This window comes from Leptodactylus fuscus, chromosome 4 (assembly GCF_031893055.1).
Source record: "Leptodactylus fuscus isolate aLepFus1 chromosome 4, aLepFus1.hap2, whole genome shotgun sequence".
NCBI lineage: Eukaryota > Metazoa > Chordata > Amphibia > Anura > Leptodactylidae > Leptodactylus > Leptodactylus fuscus.
Window position 1 is genome coordinate 161,638,211 of NC_134268.1, and position 14,038 is coordinate 161,652,248.

The window sequence follows — 14,038 nt, forward strand, 5'->3', positions numbered from 1 at the left end:
AGTGATCAGACCCCCTGGGGTTCAACACCCCTAGGGGGTCTAATAAATGCAAAAAAAAAATTAAAACAAAAGTTAAAAAAAATATAAAAAGAATTAAAAGTTCAAATCACCCCCCTTTCCCTAGAACACATATAAAAGTAGTTAAAAACTGTGAAACATATACATGTTAGGTATCCCCGCGTCAGAAATCGCCCGCTCTACAAATCTATAAAAATATTTTTCCTGTTCGGTAAACGCCGTAGCGGGAAAAAGAGTCGAAAGTGCCAAACCGCCGTTTTTTCACTGTTTTGATTCTGATAAAAATTTGAATAAAAAGTGATCAAAGCAAGAACATTTCCCGAAAATGGTAGAACTAAAAAGTACACCCGGCCCCGCAAAAAAAGACGCCCTATGCATCCCCGTACACTTACGTATAAAAAGTTACGGCCGTTGGAATATGGCGACTTTTAGAAAAAAAAAATTTTAACACAGTTTTGGAATTTTTTTTTAGGGGTCAAAATGTAAATTAAATTTGGTATCCCTGGAACCGTACCGAAACATAGAATATAGGGGACATGTCATTTTGGCTGCACAGTGAACGCCGTAAAACCAAAGCCCGTAAGAAAGTCGCAGAAATGCATTTTTTCTTCAAATCCACCCCATTCTGAATTTTTTCCTGCTTCCCAGTACATTATATAGAATAATTAATGGTGGCATCAGGAAGAAAAATTTGTCCCGCAAAAATTAAGACCTCATATGGCTCTGGGAGCGGAGAAATAAAAAAGTTATGGGGTTTAGAAGGAGGGGAGTCAAAAACGAAAATCAAAAAATGTCATTGGCGGGAAGGGGTTAACATAATGCCCAATCGTCCCAGAGGCCTTTGTTTGCAATGATGTGGGATTTCGGAACAGAGGTGACATGATGAAAATGCTGTCATTGTCCAAATACTTCTGTACCCAACTGTATATAGATGAATACATGCATACTGTATATATACACAGTCTTTATTATAGTCTAGGGTCAAAGCTGAAATGCTGCTCTTTGTGAGTTAAACCTCTTTGAGATCAGCACCCAAAATTGCATGAAAAGTGGTCTTCTAGAGAGGTTGTCTTCTCAAAGAAAACTGAATATATGTTATAGAAAACTTGGTCGGGGTAAGGAGTTGGTCTTTTGGAGATGTTTCACTATACATGTTCTAAAGAATCTCCATATTGAAGTTGTAATGTTTTATTAGATTTTACTGTATCCTGTACCCTCTAGCACGGAAGCATGTAAAGCAAGATTCTAATGTAAATGAGGAGTGGAAGAGCATGTTTGGTGCAATGGAACCAGCTAATATAACCCAGAATGTACCAAGAACTTTGCCATCTACGGACCAGGAAGCCACAAAGCCTCTTCGCTCAGAGTCTTCTGCTGCCATTACTGCCCCTCTGTCCTCATCGCCGCAGGTAATGTACAAATTATATTTTCTAAACATTTTAAACAGAAAATCTAAACTGATACATCTTATTCCATTACTTGTAGACATCTGAAGGAACAGGAATCCAGTCAAGGAGACCCACATTACAGATCTACACCAGCACATCTCAGCCTTCAGCTTTACAAATTCGCATGACTACATGTAAAAGTGAGCTTCAGCAGCTCATACAACAGAAGCGGGAGCAGTGCAATGCAGAGAGGATAGCCAAAAACATGATGGAGAGTGCCGAATGGGAGAGTAAGCCGCCTCCGACAGGTATACAAAAGAACATTCTATCATTCAGATGACATTAATGTGCTGTTTTGTAGTACTCTCACTATATAGCTTATAGTTATAGGCTCAATTCACAGCAGCTCAGCCTTTTCTGCTTTGTAATTGTGGATCTGATGTAATCAACTTCACCAATGAGATCTTCTTACATGTATCTGGGAAAGTTTATGCTGAATGCTTTTCCGTCGTACTAGAGATCAACTTGTTGACACGGCTGTGGGTGGAATTTCCAGGGATTGGTAGTTCCCCAAACTCTAAATGTGGCCACACAGATCAGACAAACAAATGGATGAATTCAACCAAATAAATCGTCCATTTGGTGAAATTTATCCCACTGGTTGTACTAGTGCTTAAAATGTCTGCCACTAGGCCACAGTAAGAAGCCTAATATGTATGGCTATCGTTAGACATATAGCATTTATGGCAGTGCATTTGACCGAAATTTAGAACCATCTAAATATTCTAGTTGTTTTAAACCGTGTGTGTTTTTCCCAGGATGGCACCCTAAAGGCTTGCTGGTGGCACATCTACATGAGCATAAAGGCCCAGTAAACCGAATCCGTGTCTCTGATGAACATTCAATTTTTGCCACTTGCTCAAATGATGGAACGGTAAAAATCTGGAATAGCCAGAAAATGGAAGGAAAAACTACAACAACAAGGTATAACATGTCCGAATACAATTTTTGCAGCGGGATGTCAGGCTCACACTCTCTGCAGACGACTCTCGTACTGTTCCTGTGCCCGTGCCATACACTGGATATCACTGTATACCCATTTGTGGGATCCCACTGCTAAAGTGAACATACAGTTATGTCTATTTGCGGGAAGGGAATGAGGAACCTAATTTTTATATCTGTTTCCCAAGATGTAAATAGGAAAACAGTGCCTCTATTTGCTGCCCTCTAGGGGTTGCTCTCTTGAACATCATGCCTTTGCATATTTTTCCCATAGTTCCCCCAGTGGAGAGAAAAAGGCTTTTGTAGGTCTGCATGATCTCTCCTTAAGGAGTGATAATATCACCAGAACCTAATTTTTATATTGAGAAACAAAGCACTTTCCACCCAAATGTAATTGTTGACTATATATATGAATGTCTGCCTTATATTTTGAAGAAGCCCTTTAGAAAATGAAAGAAATTACTTAGTTTTCCCCCTGTAAATGCTACGGGCAAATCCAGGTAGTCCTGTGAAAGTGAGACTAAACTTTCAGACAACTTTTGCTTTTCTGACTGCATTTGTGTCATTAATAAATTTTGGTAGCAAATTTTGGCTTCTTTATGTGAAATCCAGCATTTTTTTTACTCTTTCCATTGCTTCAGTACAGTGTACAGAGTGTGTGAAATGAAAAGAAAATGAGGGTGGGGGAGGGTCACTACAAATGGCTACATCTTGAGCGTGATGAAACGTAGAGACTTGCTTTCGGTGTCATGTGAAAGATGTGGTTCTACCTGTATGATTTACAGGGATATCTCAGGAAGAAATCACAATTGGGATTGGCATATGACACCAAAAACAAGTTTCTACGTTGTATAATGCTTGAGATACAGCCTTTGAAGTGGCCCGTCCAATCCTCATTTTCTCTTGATTTCACACAACCCATACACCTTAGAAAATGAGAGGCAGGGAACTCCGCAGAGAGGCAAGTGAAAGCATGAAAAATGCAGGAGTTCCCAGAAAGGAGTCAAAATTTGTTAAAGTATATTACAAAATGTACTAATAACACGAAAGCTGCCAGAAAATCAGACGTTGTGGTAAAGTTTAGTAAGGGCAGGTTCACACCTGCGCTCCAGTCTCCACTTTTAGGTTTCCGTCTTTTGCCCGAGAAACCCTGACAGAAGACGGAAACCAGCAGTCACTTTTCAAACCCATTCATTTCTATGGGTTTGCAAAGTGTCCGTCCATGAGCATCTTTTGGTCTCTGCGGTAAAACCAGGTTTTTTTTAACCAGACACAAAGTTGGACATGTAGGACTTTGTGTCTGGTTAAAAAAGAAAAAAGCAGTTTCACCGCGGAGACCACAAAACGCTCACAGGTGGCCACTGTCTGCCGGGTTTCAGGCTCCTGTCGGCAGAAGACAGAAACCTAAAAGCGGAGACCGAGGCGTAGATGTGAACCCGCCCTCACTCTTGAATATTGCCATGTAATCCATGGTGCAGACAATGCAACGCTAGTTAGTGGAGTAGACTTAGAAACCTTTTGTGTACATAATGAAGTTTTAGTAAGTGCGCATATACTACATTATATTCTGCTACGTGTCACTTAGTTGAAATGTATAACTCCCACCTTTTTGATTTAGGTCAACAGTGACATATTCCCGAATTGGTGGGCGTGTGAAAACATTGACGTTTTGTCAGGGATCCCATTACTTGGCTGTGGCGTCAGACAATGGCAACATTCAACTACTTGGTATTGAAGGAGCTAAACCACCAAAATCGCCAAAAATTCATTCACTGCAAAGCAGGTATATTGTGTGGTGTGTTTGTGTTTTTTTTTTTTTTTTTTTTTTTAATATTCTTCCTTATTATTAAAATGTAATCTGCCTAAATTGATATCTACAGAACAATAAGCTTGCACCTTTCCTTCAACACAGCAACATTGGAGGGAGTTTTTTAAATTTTTTTTTTTTAATCTATATCAGCTCATGACTACAATAGTAGTGTAAATGATGATGAGTGTGGTGCATGCGGGTGATGGGCGGGCTTTCTTGCAACTTGGAAAGCTAATCCATACAAGTAGCTTCTGTTCTCCTGGATGAAGTCGACTTTGTGCAATATGGTCCGTTTTCCAACCGACTGACCACCATTTAAACCTACAATACAAATGCCTGACTGATCACTACATTCCTTGGAAAAATCAGCAGGGGGTGCTTGGAGTGGGCCCTGAGGCGATCAGCTCATTCAGGGGAGTGTCTCTGATGAGAATAGATGTACTGAGATTACATGTTTGTTTATTGGGTTTTTTTTAATAAATAATTTTAAAATATTGATATTTACAGAACAATCTCAAAAAATCTCAATGTGGTTTCTCTAGAAGCAGTTTTAGAAACATTTTCTTAGAACGGTTTCTTGTAGATATACCTCCAGCTATAACTAGTGTTTCCAATCTCATGGCGCTTACTAAGAAATGCCCAATATGATCCAAGTCCATGCCTCCATTCACTGGTAATCTACACTGGACATTACCTCTGTAGTATCAACCTTTAATATGTAACTAAACTTTTGGACAAAATGCAAGCAAAAATGCATAGTGACAAAATTTGTTAATAAAGTGTATTCCAAAATTAATTAATGACACAAATTCTGCCAGGAAATCAAAAGTTGTCTGAAAGTTTAGTTATGTTTTAATGACAACTATATGTGGACTGGTCTATCTCCTCTGCGATGGTGCTTAGACTGATCTGCTTCTCCTCTGTCAGGTCTTCTTTAAACCATCAAACTGCTGACCTACATGAGTTATACCATCACATTATTCCCCATAGCCATCTGGAGACCTTACAAGTTCTATGTTGTACCTAGGACTTTGGACCTACGGGAAGATGGATGTGCAGTAGATATGCATCTATTTAATTCCGGATCCCAGTCTGTTCTTGCCTATGCCACCGTCAATGGATCTTTGGTTGGGTGGGATCTGAGATGCTCTAGTAATGCCTGGACATTGAAACATGATTTACGATTGGGATTGATCACCTCATTTGCAGTGGATATCCATCAGTGCTGGCTATGTATTGGTAAGATTCTTTTTATTCTCCTTTACTGTGTAAACTGCTCATCTAGCTTGCTTTCTAATGGAAAGTTACCGAGCTAGACATCACTAGTAGAGATGAGTGAGTAGTATTCGATCAAGTAGGTATTCGATCAAATACTACGGTATTCGAAATACTCTTACTCGATCGAGTACCACTCGCTATTCGAATGGAAAAGTTCGATGCAGAACCAGCATTGATTGGCCGAATGCTATACAGTCGGCCAATCAACGCTGGTTCTTCTCCTACCTTTAGAAATCTTCTCCATGCAGCGTCCCCGCGGTGTCTTCTGGCTCTGAATTCACTCTGCCAGGCATCGGGCCTGGGCAGAACCGACTGCGCATGCCCGCACTACAAGAAAATGGCCGCTTTGACTGTAAGTGGCTATTTTCTTGTAGTGCGGGCATGCGCAGTCTGCTCTGCCCAGGCCCGATGCCTGGCAGAGTGAATTCAGAGCCGGAAGATGTCGCGGGGACGCTGCACGGAGAAGATTTCTCGGAGGATCCAGCCCGACCCTCACTCGTGGACTTGGTAAGTATAATTTGATCGAATGTTGCCTACCCCTGAAACAAGCATTTTCCCCCCATAATAGGATTCGATATTCAATTCGAGTAGTCGAATATTGAGCGGCTACTCGAAACGAATATCGAACATTTTGAGCTACACTCAACACTAATACTCCCCCCCCCCCCCCCTACCCTGTCCCCCTACCCTACCCCTGTCCCTTCTTTGAGTGACAGGTCCATGGAGCTATACTGAAATCTCGCCTGGCCAAGTTTTTTCATGTTCCCCCTGTGCTCCGTGATCTTCAATTACATATCTGCAAAAAACAAATTTACACAAAAACCGCTGCCTGGAAAAAATAAACAAAAGTTAGGGCTAGAATAGCCTTTATAAAGGCTAATCCAACCTAGGGTTAGTTAGAAATGTATTTTCTGAATGATAGACTCCGTTTAAACATGTGCTTAGTTTAGTATACTTGACCCTGGTGACTAGACTCCCTTTAAGTTCTAGAGCTTTGTTTTTCGAACGTCTTGATATACTGCTTGGTGAAATACCACCTTAGTAAATCTGTATGTTTCAGTTAATACTTGCTAAAGGTTCATTTGCTTTATTAGGAACCAGCAGTGGAACTATGGCATGCTGGGACATGAGATTCCAGTTGCCGATATCCAGCCATACTCATCCTGCTCGGGCAAGAATTCGGCGTCTCCTCATGCATCCCTTGAGCATGCATACTATGTATCAGTCTTGGGTCATAGCTGGTGAGTGCTTTCTGTATTCAGGAAGGGTATGAAATCTGATTAGATGGTCTTTAAACTTTCAACATTATTGTTGTTGAAGTTAACTTCCCTTTAACCCCTTCAAGACCACGGGTCATTGATGCCTCAGTGCTTGGGTCACATTTAGCACTTGTGGCATGCATTGGATTACACAGTAATATCATTTTAATGATTTTTTTTTTATTATAATTTTTATTTTATTTATTTACCATTGCACATAAGCCTATTTAGAATATATATCCATGTATGTGTGTGTGTTTGTGTGTATGTATATATATTCGTTTAAAAAAAAAAAATATATATATATATATATATATATATATATATATATATATATATATATATATATATATATATATATATATATTAGTTTTATATTCAGCATGGGTTATTATGGGTTAAGGACCCCATGTGTGAATTAACTATTAACAGAGGACTGTGAACTGTTTGTTATCTCTAGCTAAGCTCCCTGCTGACCTCTGATAAGAAGGTGAAAGGAGGTGCTGGCAGGGGGAGCAACTTCTGTTAGCACATTGTGAAACATGAGTTATTTTCATTTCACTGTGATCACCATAAAGAGTTAAATTTTGCTGATCAAAGTGATAAGTCCTAAAAGCTTCCCTTATTCAAGAACTCCCAGCATTAACCTCTGAATGGAGAAGCTGCTCTTATCACTCCTACAGGAGCTGTTGTAAATCACAGAGGTTTAACATCAATCAACATGAGGTCAGCAGGGGTTATATCCAGATTAGTGAGGTCTAGGGGGTAATCTATAATGTAGTATATGTATAGCATATGCTGTATTATTAAACTAGTAACATGTTCTATGTAGCATTTGACAAATATTCTACAGGGATTTATGATCTTCAGGAACCTGAAAGGGAGACTGTAAATCTACGGCATATGCATGGCTGTATGTATTGTGGGGAAGTTAGCTTAGTAGAAGCAGTGGTGCGGACCCACTCAGTCAAGACAGGGACACAAAATGTGCAGCAAACTGGTTTATTTAGAAAAAAAAAACAACAGGTAAATAAATAAACTTTGAGTTCAGGTACAAACAAAATAAATACCTGCTCGTCTGAGCATCTAGCTAAATAGAAAGGTTAACCTAACTATACTTGTGGCTTACTTCCAGCCACACGAACACAACAGGGGCAATATTGTCTCACCAGACTCAGGGTTACAGGACCGAAGCATACACCTCCTTTCACCTCCTGGAACTGCACACAAGTCAGAGACCTGGGGCTGATATATCTGGACTCCCACAGTCTGACTGCGGTCTGGGTCAGTGTGCTATCCGGGCCTATTCTTTTCTATGGACGAATACACGCGACCATGATTTTCACGGTCCCGTGTGCGGAGCCGGCAGTCTGGGCCACATCAGATATGACAGGTCCTATTTTGCAGCCTGTGTTTCCATGGCTCATATTTATTCAATGAAAGGAGCTGCGCAGGTATGGCCCGTGCACGGGACGGCAAAGGGTAGTCATCTGCAGCCAGCCTTAATCTGGTTACTCTGAAGCACTGTAAAATACTGCAGTTTAATAAGAGGCAAAAATGGATAAGACCCAGGGGCTTTTCGCTGACTTCTTCCCACCTGGCTTGGAGAGACCTGTCAGTCAGGCTGAGCTGGGCAGGGAGAATCTGTGAGGAGACGCTCTTCTCCCCCATCCTCCCAGGATGCTTCTTAGTGTCTCGTCTTTAAGCCATGATTGAAACCCTTTTGCAAACAAGGCAGCTTGTTGAAATGTTGTGCTGCCCACGGTTCAAGTAGCATGAATCTCCTGGCAGATTCCTCCTTAAGTACAAGTCCTTATTTCAACTTTATGAGATGATGTAATTGTAGTTAACCCCCACAGCTCTGAGCAAATCCTGCTTGGGTTTGGAGCAAAGTGCATTACGGCTTACCCCTAGCAGGATACGTTCAGAGAGACTCCAGAGGGAGCAGTCATTTTAAACAACTCTAACTCCGGAGCCATGGGGGCTAGTGCCACAATCTTGGTCATGTTTTAAAGACAAGATCATATTTGGAGACCTCATTGGTTAAAGCACAGCATCACATACTGGCAGCTTCACTTTAATCCGCATGTAGCTGACAGTGTGCAAGGAGAGGGGAACATCATTTTATTATTCTCCTGACACTTCAAATAACCCCAGGGGTACCCCGGTCTCTTATTCATTATATCAACCCCCATATTATCTTATTCTTAAACCCTTGTTTCTCTCATCCAACCCGTAGCTGTTCAGGGCAACAATGAAGTATCTATGTGGGATATGGAGACTGGAGATAGAAGATTCACATTATGGGCAAGCAATGCTCCTCCACTATCAGAATTGCAGGTATGTTTTGTGCATGAAATACTCAGTCTTGAAGTCCTATATAGCATTCGTTTGTAGTATTAATCTAAGATATTTGTCTCTTTACCTATCATGAAATAGACATTGAGCGAGTGACTAGCCACACTTCAAAACAAATCTAGGCCTGCTCCACGTGGGCCGGTTCGGTCCATGACATATAGACTCGATGTCGGGCCATATTTCTCAGACTGACCAATGAGCCAGGACCTGTGATGTCAGGCGGGTCTGCTTCTCTGCACTTCCACTGTCTTGTACTAACACATTTACAGTATGGGGCAGTGGGATTGAGAGAATTGAGAAAGGCCAGTACATTGCTAAAAGTGACACACATGTCAAGCTCTGCGTTACTAATGTTCTAGGTGTGTGGGGTTTTTTTGTTTTGTTTTTTGTTTTGTTTTGTTTTTTTTCTCGTGTGCAGACTGACACCCTCATTTACCATGCCAAAAGTACAACTTTCACGGTGCAGCTGAATTTTGGCATCTTTGTCATTCTAAAGAGACAACAAGTTTTTCAAAAATCCTTAACATTTGGTTCAAACTTTGTGTTTGTGGAAAGTCTGACACATGTGGACAGATCTTCAGTGCATGTGGACAAATTTTGGTGTAAAATAAACTAGCATATAGGTTCTATAAATTGGAGTACATGGTCTAAACATACACCAAATGTATCATTGGCATTATCTACTACGATAATCTGCAGACATGGCAAAGAGACACAAGTCTGTAATTCTTGAAGAGACTTTCAGAAACTTTTCTATTTAATAATGGGTGTGGGCCTTACTTGAGATGCTTCTCTGGCACAGCAGAGAACCAAACTGATGATATGCTGCACATTCCTCCCTATGGAATCGCCAATGTCTGTTTTAACTGCGCATTTTGTTTATGTTGGGCTTTATTTCAAAGTGGGCACAGAAAATATGTCAGTAATTTTTATAGATTTTCTTGGGCTTTGCTAGCTGAGGTCTACGCATCACATTGGCCTGCATGGTGGAGCCTGAATAGAAGTTGAAGAACCGTGGTATGTTAGTATTAGGCTCTGACAGTGACTTCAAAGGCTCAGTGTTTACTGGGAAAGGTGATTCTGATGGAGGACTGGAGTAGAGCTTTTTCCCTGCATAGCAGATGGCCTTCCGTCATACAAAGTTGTGCATGCAGGAGCTTTTCTTTTGTTATAAAAGTAAATAAACGTGACAAAAGATGGCTTCTGCCATTTTTACATTAGAATCAGTGGGAAAACAGACAGAGGGCTCTGCTGCAGTTACTCTGCTACAGTTAATAATGTCTGTTGCTGTCATTCTGTGATGGATGACAGCAATGGATATTAAAAACTGTAGTGTGAACATAGCCTTAGAGTCGCCTGTATCAAATGTTTTCCCCTTGTGAATCAGTCTCAAAGATCTCACCATTTTTGTCGATATACAAATGATCTCAAGGGTGTTGCCATTGCTTGAGAACGCTCATTTGCATATTGACAAAACAGTGATATCTTTGCAATCCACAAGGGGAAAACACCATTGGGTTAGGGTCACCAGAATCAATTTGCCTGTGGGGCTGGATCTGGTGAGACTCCCTCTAAAGAAGAATATTCAGTATTGTGGGGGTACTGCAAAATAAATAGTATTTAATCATTATTCATATTAATTTTTTTTTTTTAGAGTTATTACACTTTCTCATATATTGTTCCATACTTTACTGTAAAGTAATGATGTTATTGTCTCTCTTCTGTTCCTTTTATTATAGCCTTCACCACACAGTGTTCATGGAATTTACTGCAGCCCGGCGGATGGCAATCCTATATTACTGACTGCAGGGTCTGACATGAAAATAAGGTTTGTTTTTTTGTTTTTTTCGGTTAAGTCTTATTTTTAATTGTAAAACCATATCTAATTTAATGCAGAATTCCTTAATTATATACTGCATTCTTATAACAGGATTGGTTCCTTTCAGCCTCTGATACATTCCAATAATATAACTTTAGGGGAGTTTAATCAATGTATACTGGCACTTTGGAAAATGTATGTGGTGCGTTTTGTTTTTTCACCGAATGTTAATACCTTTACGTCTCCATTTTCCACATTTTTGCCCTTTTTCTGCTTTCAGGTTTTGGAACCTGGCCTGTCCAAAACGATCCTATGTAATTGCAGGAAGCAATAACAATTTACCGCCCGTATCTTATTTCAGCAAGATAATTGAGGGCACTGAAGTTGTTCAGGTGACGTAATGTTATTTCCTTCTGTACTGCAAAGTTATGATATTTTAATACAGATATAACGGGTATTAAGGCCTTTGTACTGCAGCTGCAACAAATACGTTTTAACGGGTTTTGTTTATTGATCCTTGCTTTCCAATAGCGCAGAATATAAGTAAAATGTCTTCTTTACCACATAGTGAAAGCTGCAAAAAATTTAAACCCATAAGAAATTGCCGCAAATGTTTGGTTTTTTTTTTTCTTCTTTCTCAACTTCACCTCATTCTGAATTTTTATTTTTTGCCAGTTTCCCAGTGTGTTTTACTTTGCACAATATTGAATGGTGCCATTATGAAGTACAGTTTGGTTTGCGATCAATAAGCCATCATGTGACTCTGTGAACTGAAAAAAAATATGGCTCTTTGAATGTGGGGAAGGAAAAACAAGGGGGTGAACAAGTGAAAAAACAATCACATCAAAAAATCTGACACAGATGAGATACTTGCATGTTACAAATAGGCATAGTGCCCCATTTCCAACATGTGATAGTGTTACAGGGAAGTGGTGCATGGCAGATAGAAGGAGGTCAGTCTTGACTTAGGCACCTTAAAATACAAAGCTTATCTATAGAAGTCAATGAGTCGTCTCCAGACTACTGCATCGAATAGTGTCTTCTCGTATTCCTTCTTGTATACTTGCATCACCCTCTCTATTGTTTTCACAATTATCTTTTAATAAGATTATTCATTGTAAAAAGCTGGAAATAAATTACATTGTCTTGTATTCTCCATGCTAAAATATTCATTTTTATTTATAGGAAATTCAAAATAAACATACTATGGGACCCAGTGAGGATGCACCACGAAAAGGACCCGAGTCCCTGCCAGCAGGACACCACGATATTATTACAGACATTGCCACCTTCCAGACTACACAAGGTTTTATAGTAACTGCCTCACGAGATGGCATTGTGAAAGTTTGGAAATAGTCTTAAAACTGGAATCTCTGAAATCTACACTGGTAACATTTGGCATCCGCTAAATTTGGCTTTTTGTTATAGCACAAATTTGAAGCCTTACTTGCACGGTTACTGGCCAAATACCACCCTAGGCCATTATTGTAATGCCATACTGCAGCTTTGATAGAAGTTTCACGTTTCTGGAATGAAAATTCATAAAACGCAATTTGTTTTGGAAATGTTCTCTCTATTATTAAAGCGGTTATGGGGGAGAGAACTTTTAACTTGCAGCACTGGATAGACCTCCTCACTCAATAGATGAGGGTCCTCTGGCATCCACAGTATCAGATTTGAAGAACGAAGCAGTGGGTGCAGCAAGTCTTGTTTCTTCCTTCTTTGCAGATGCCCCAACTCTCGGCCATATACTCAACCAAGCAACAGTAGAGCAGAGTCGATGATGTCATAGAGCTAGAGTGACAACTGGGTAGGGTGAGCGCAAAGACTTCTGAGACAACTTCCACCTTCATGCACTGCCCTTTGCAAACCTAACAATGGGGGGACCTTCATCTATAGAGTCAAGATGTTTAGCTTGTGTCGGGAATGCACCATGAAAGGTTTCTCTTCTTACATAAACCCCTTTAATCTTGATATGCAAACAGATGTTGTCTCATTCCCATGTCTACACCAACTGTAAATTGTTGATACATAATATTTAAAATCTTTGTTAGTTTATATAGTATTTTAATATCTTGTTTACACGCGCTTATCCTAATGTATGGATATTGCACTACTGTTCATATACAGATATTATTAAAATAAAAATGGAAAAAAAAATCTACCTGGATATCAATTTAATGTAGATTCAGGCACCAGGACATGAAGGCACGTGGTATAGTTTGGACATCAATTAAGAAACCTTTATAAATGGCAAATGGTGACTAATTGTTGGAAATAAATTGACTTTCCATTGTACCAAACCTCTTCATTAAGCCCCTAACAGTCACATTAAAGTTGCAAAACATTTTTTTTTTTTTTTTTTTAATCTTTATTGCTGGCCTTATGTACATTGCGGTGCCTTATGTACATTTTAACCCTTCAGTGATCTTACACATTTTAGCTTTACACCGGTTACATTTTATCCCTTTCTGCATTGCAGTTTTCATTATTTCTTTTTTTTTTTTTTTAATTTTGTGTAACTTTTCGAGTCCTTGTATTTTGTGGGTATATAAGACTTTTTGATTGTCTGTTTTTTTTTGTTTTTTTTTTTTGTTTGGTTTTTTTTATTGTTTTTTTTCTTGAGAGGTAAAATGATCAGAAAACTTGAATTCTGTTATGTGAATTTTAAAGGCTAACTAAACTTTCAGACAACTTTGAAATTTGTGAGGATTTCACAGAAAGGTGACAACATTTGTTAATAAATTTTTATATTTCAAAATTTAGTTCCGTTTTAAGGTTTAAAGCATCTATTTGATTCTGTTGAAAGAAATGTATGATACTGTCAATGTCACTTGGATGAGGGGTACCTTTATCTTAGCCTAAATTTTGATAAAGCATACTTCCGCATATAAAAAAAAAATCATAAATGTAAAATGCAAGTGATGAAACTTTGTAATAAATCTGAAAGAAAAATGTTTTTTTTTTTTTTTTTTTTCTTCATTTCTACCTTTAAAGGGTGTCTAGCACCCTCCCCAAACTTTCAACTACCTCTTCTTACCACTCAAATTCCTCCCATTTCCTTTCTGTTCCACACCGTTGATCTTCCCTCTTTCATAGCATCACC

General features: G+C 39.3%; 1 protein-coding gene across 1 annotated transcript in view; it reads left to right on the forward strand.

Moving 5' to 3' along the window:
• The window catches only part of PIK3R4 (phosphoinositide-3-kinase regulatory subunit 4), a 30,365-nt gene extending 16,594 nt beyond the window's left edge, over positions 1-13,771 (forward strand). The window contains exons 11-20 of the mRNA XM_075271291.1: positions 1,240-1,427; positions 1,504-1,714; positions 2,225-2,390; positions 4,027-4,191; positions 5,246-5,457; positions 6,591-6,737; positions 8,995-9,095; positions 10,853-10,941; positions 11,213-11,324; positions 12,118-13,771. Coding sequence (XP_075127392.1) covers positions 1,240-1,427; positions 1,504-1,714; positions 2,225-2,390; positions 4,027-4,191; positions 5,246-5,457; positions 6,591-6,737; positions 8,995-9,095; positions 10,853-10,941; positions 11,213-11,324; positions 12,118-12,288 — 1,562 coding nt within the window. The 3' untranslated portion in view covers positions 12,289-13,771. The remainder of the gene's footprint in view (positions 1-1,239; positions 1,428-1,503; positions 1,715-2,224; positions 2,391-4,026; positions 4,192-5,245; positions 5,458-6,590; positions 6,738-8,994; positions 9,096-10,852; positions 10,942-11,212; positions 11,325-12,117) is intronic.
• Positions 13,772-14,038: the final 267 nt, after the last annotated feature.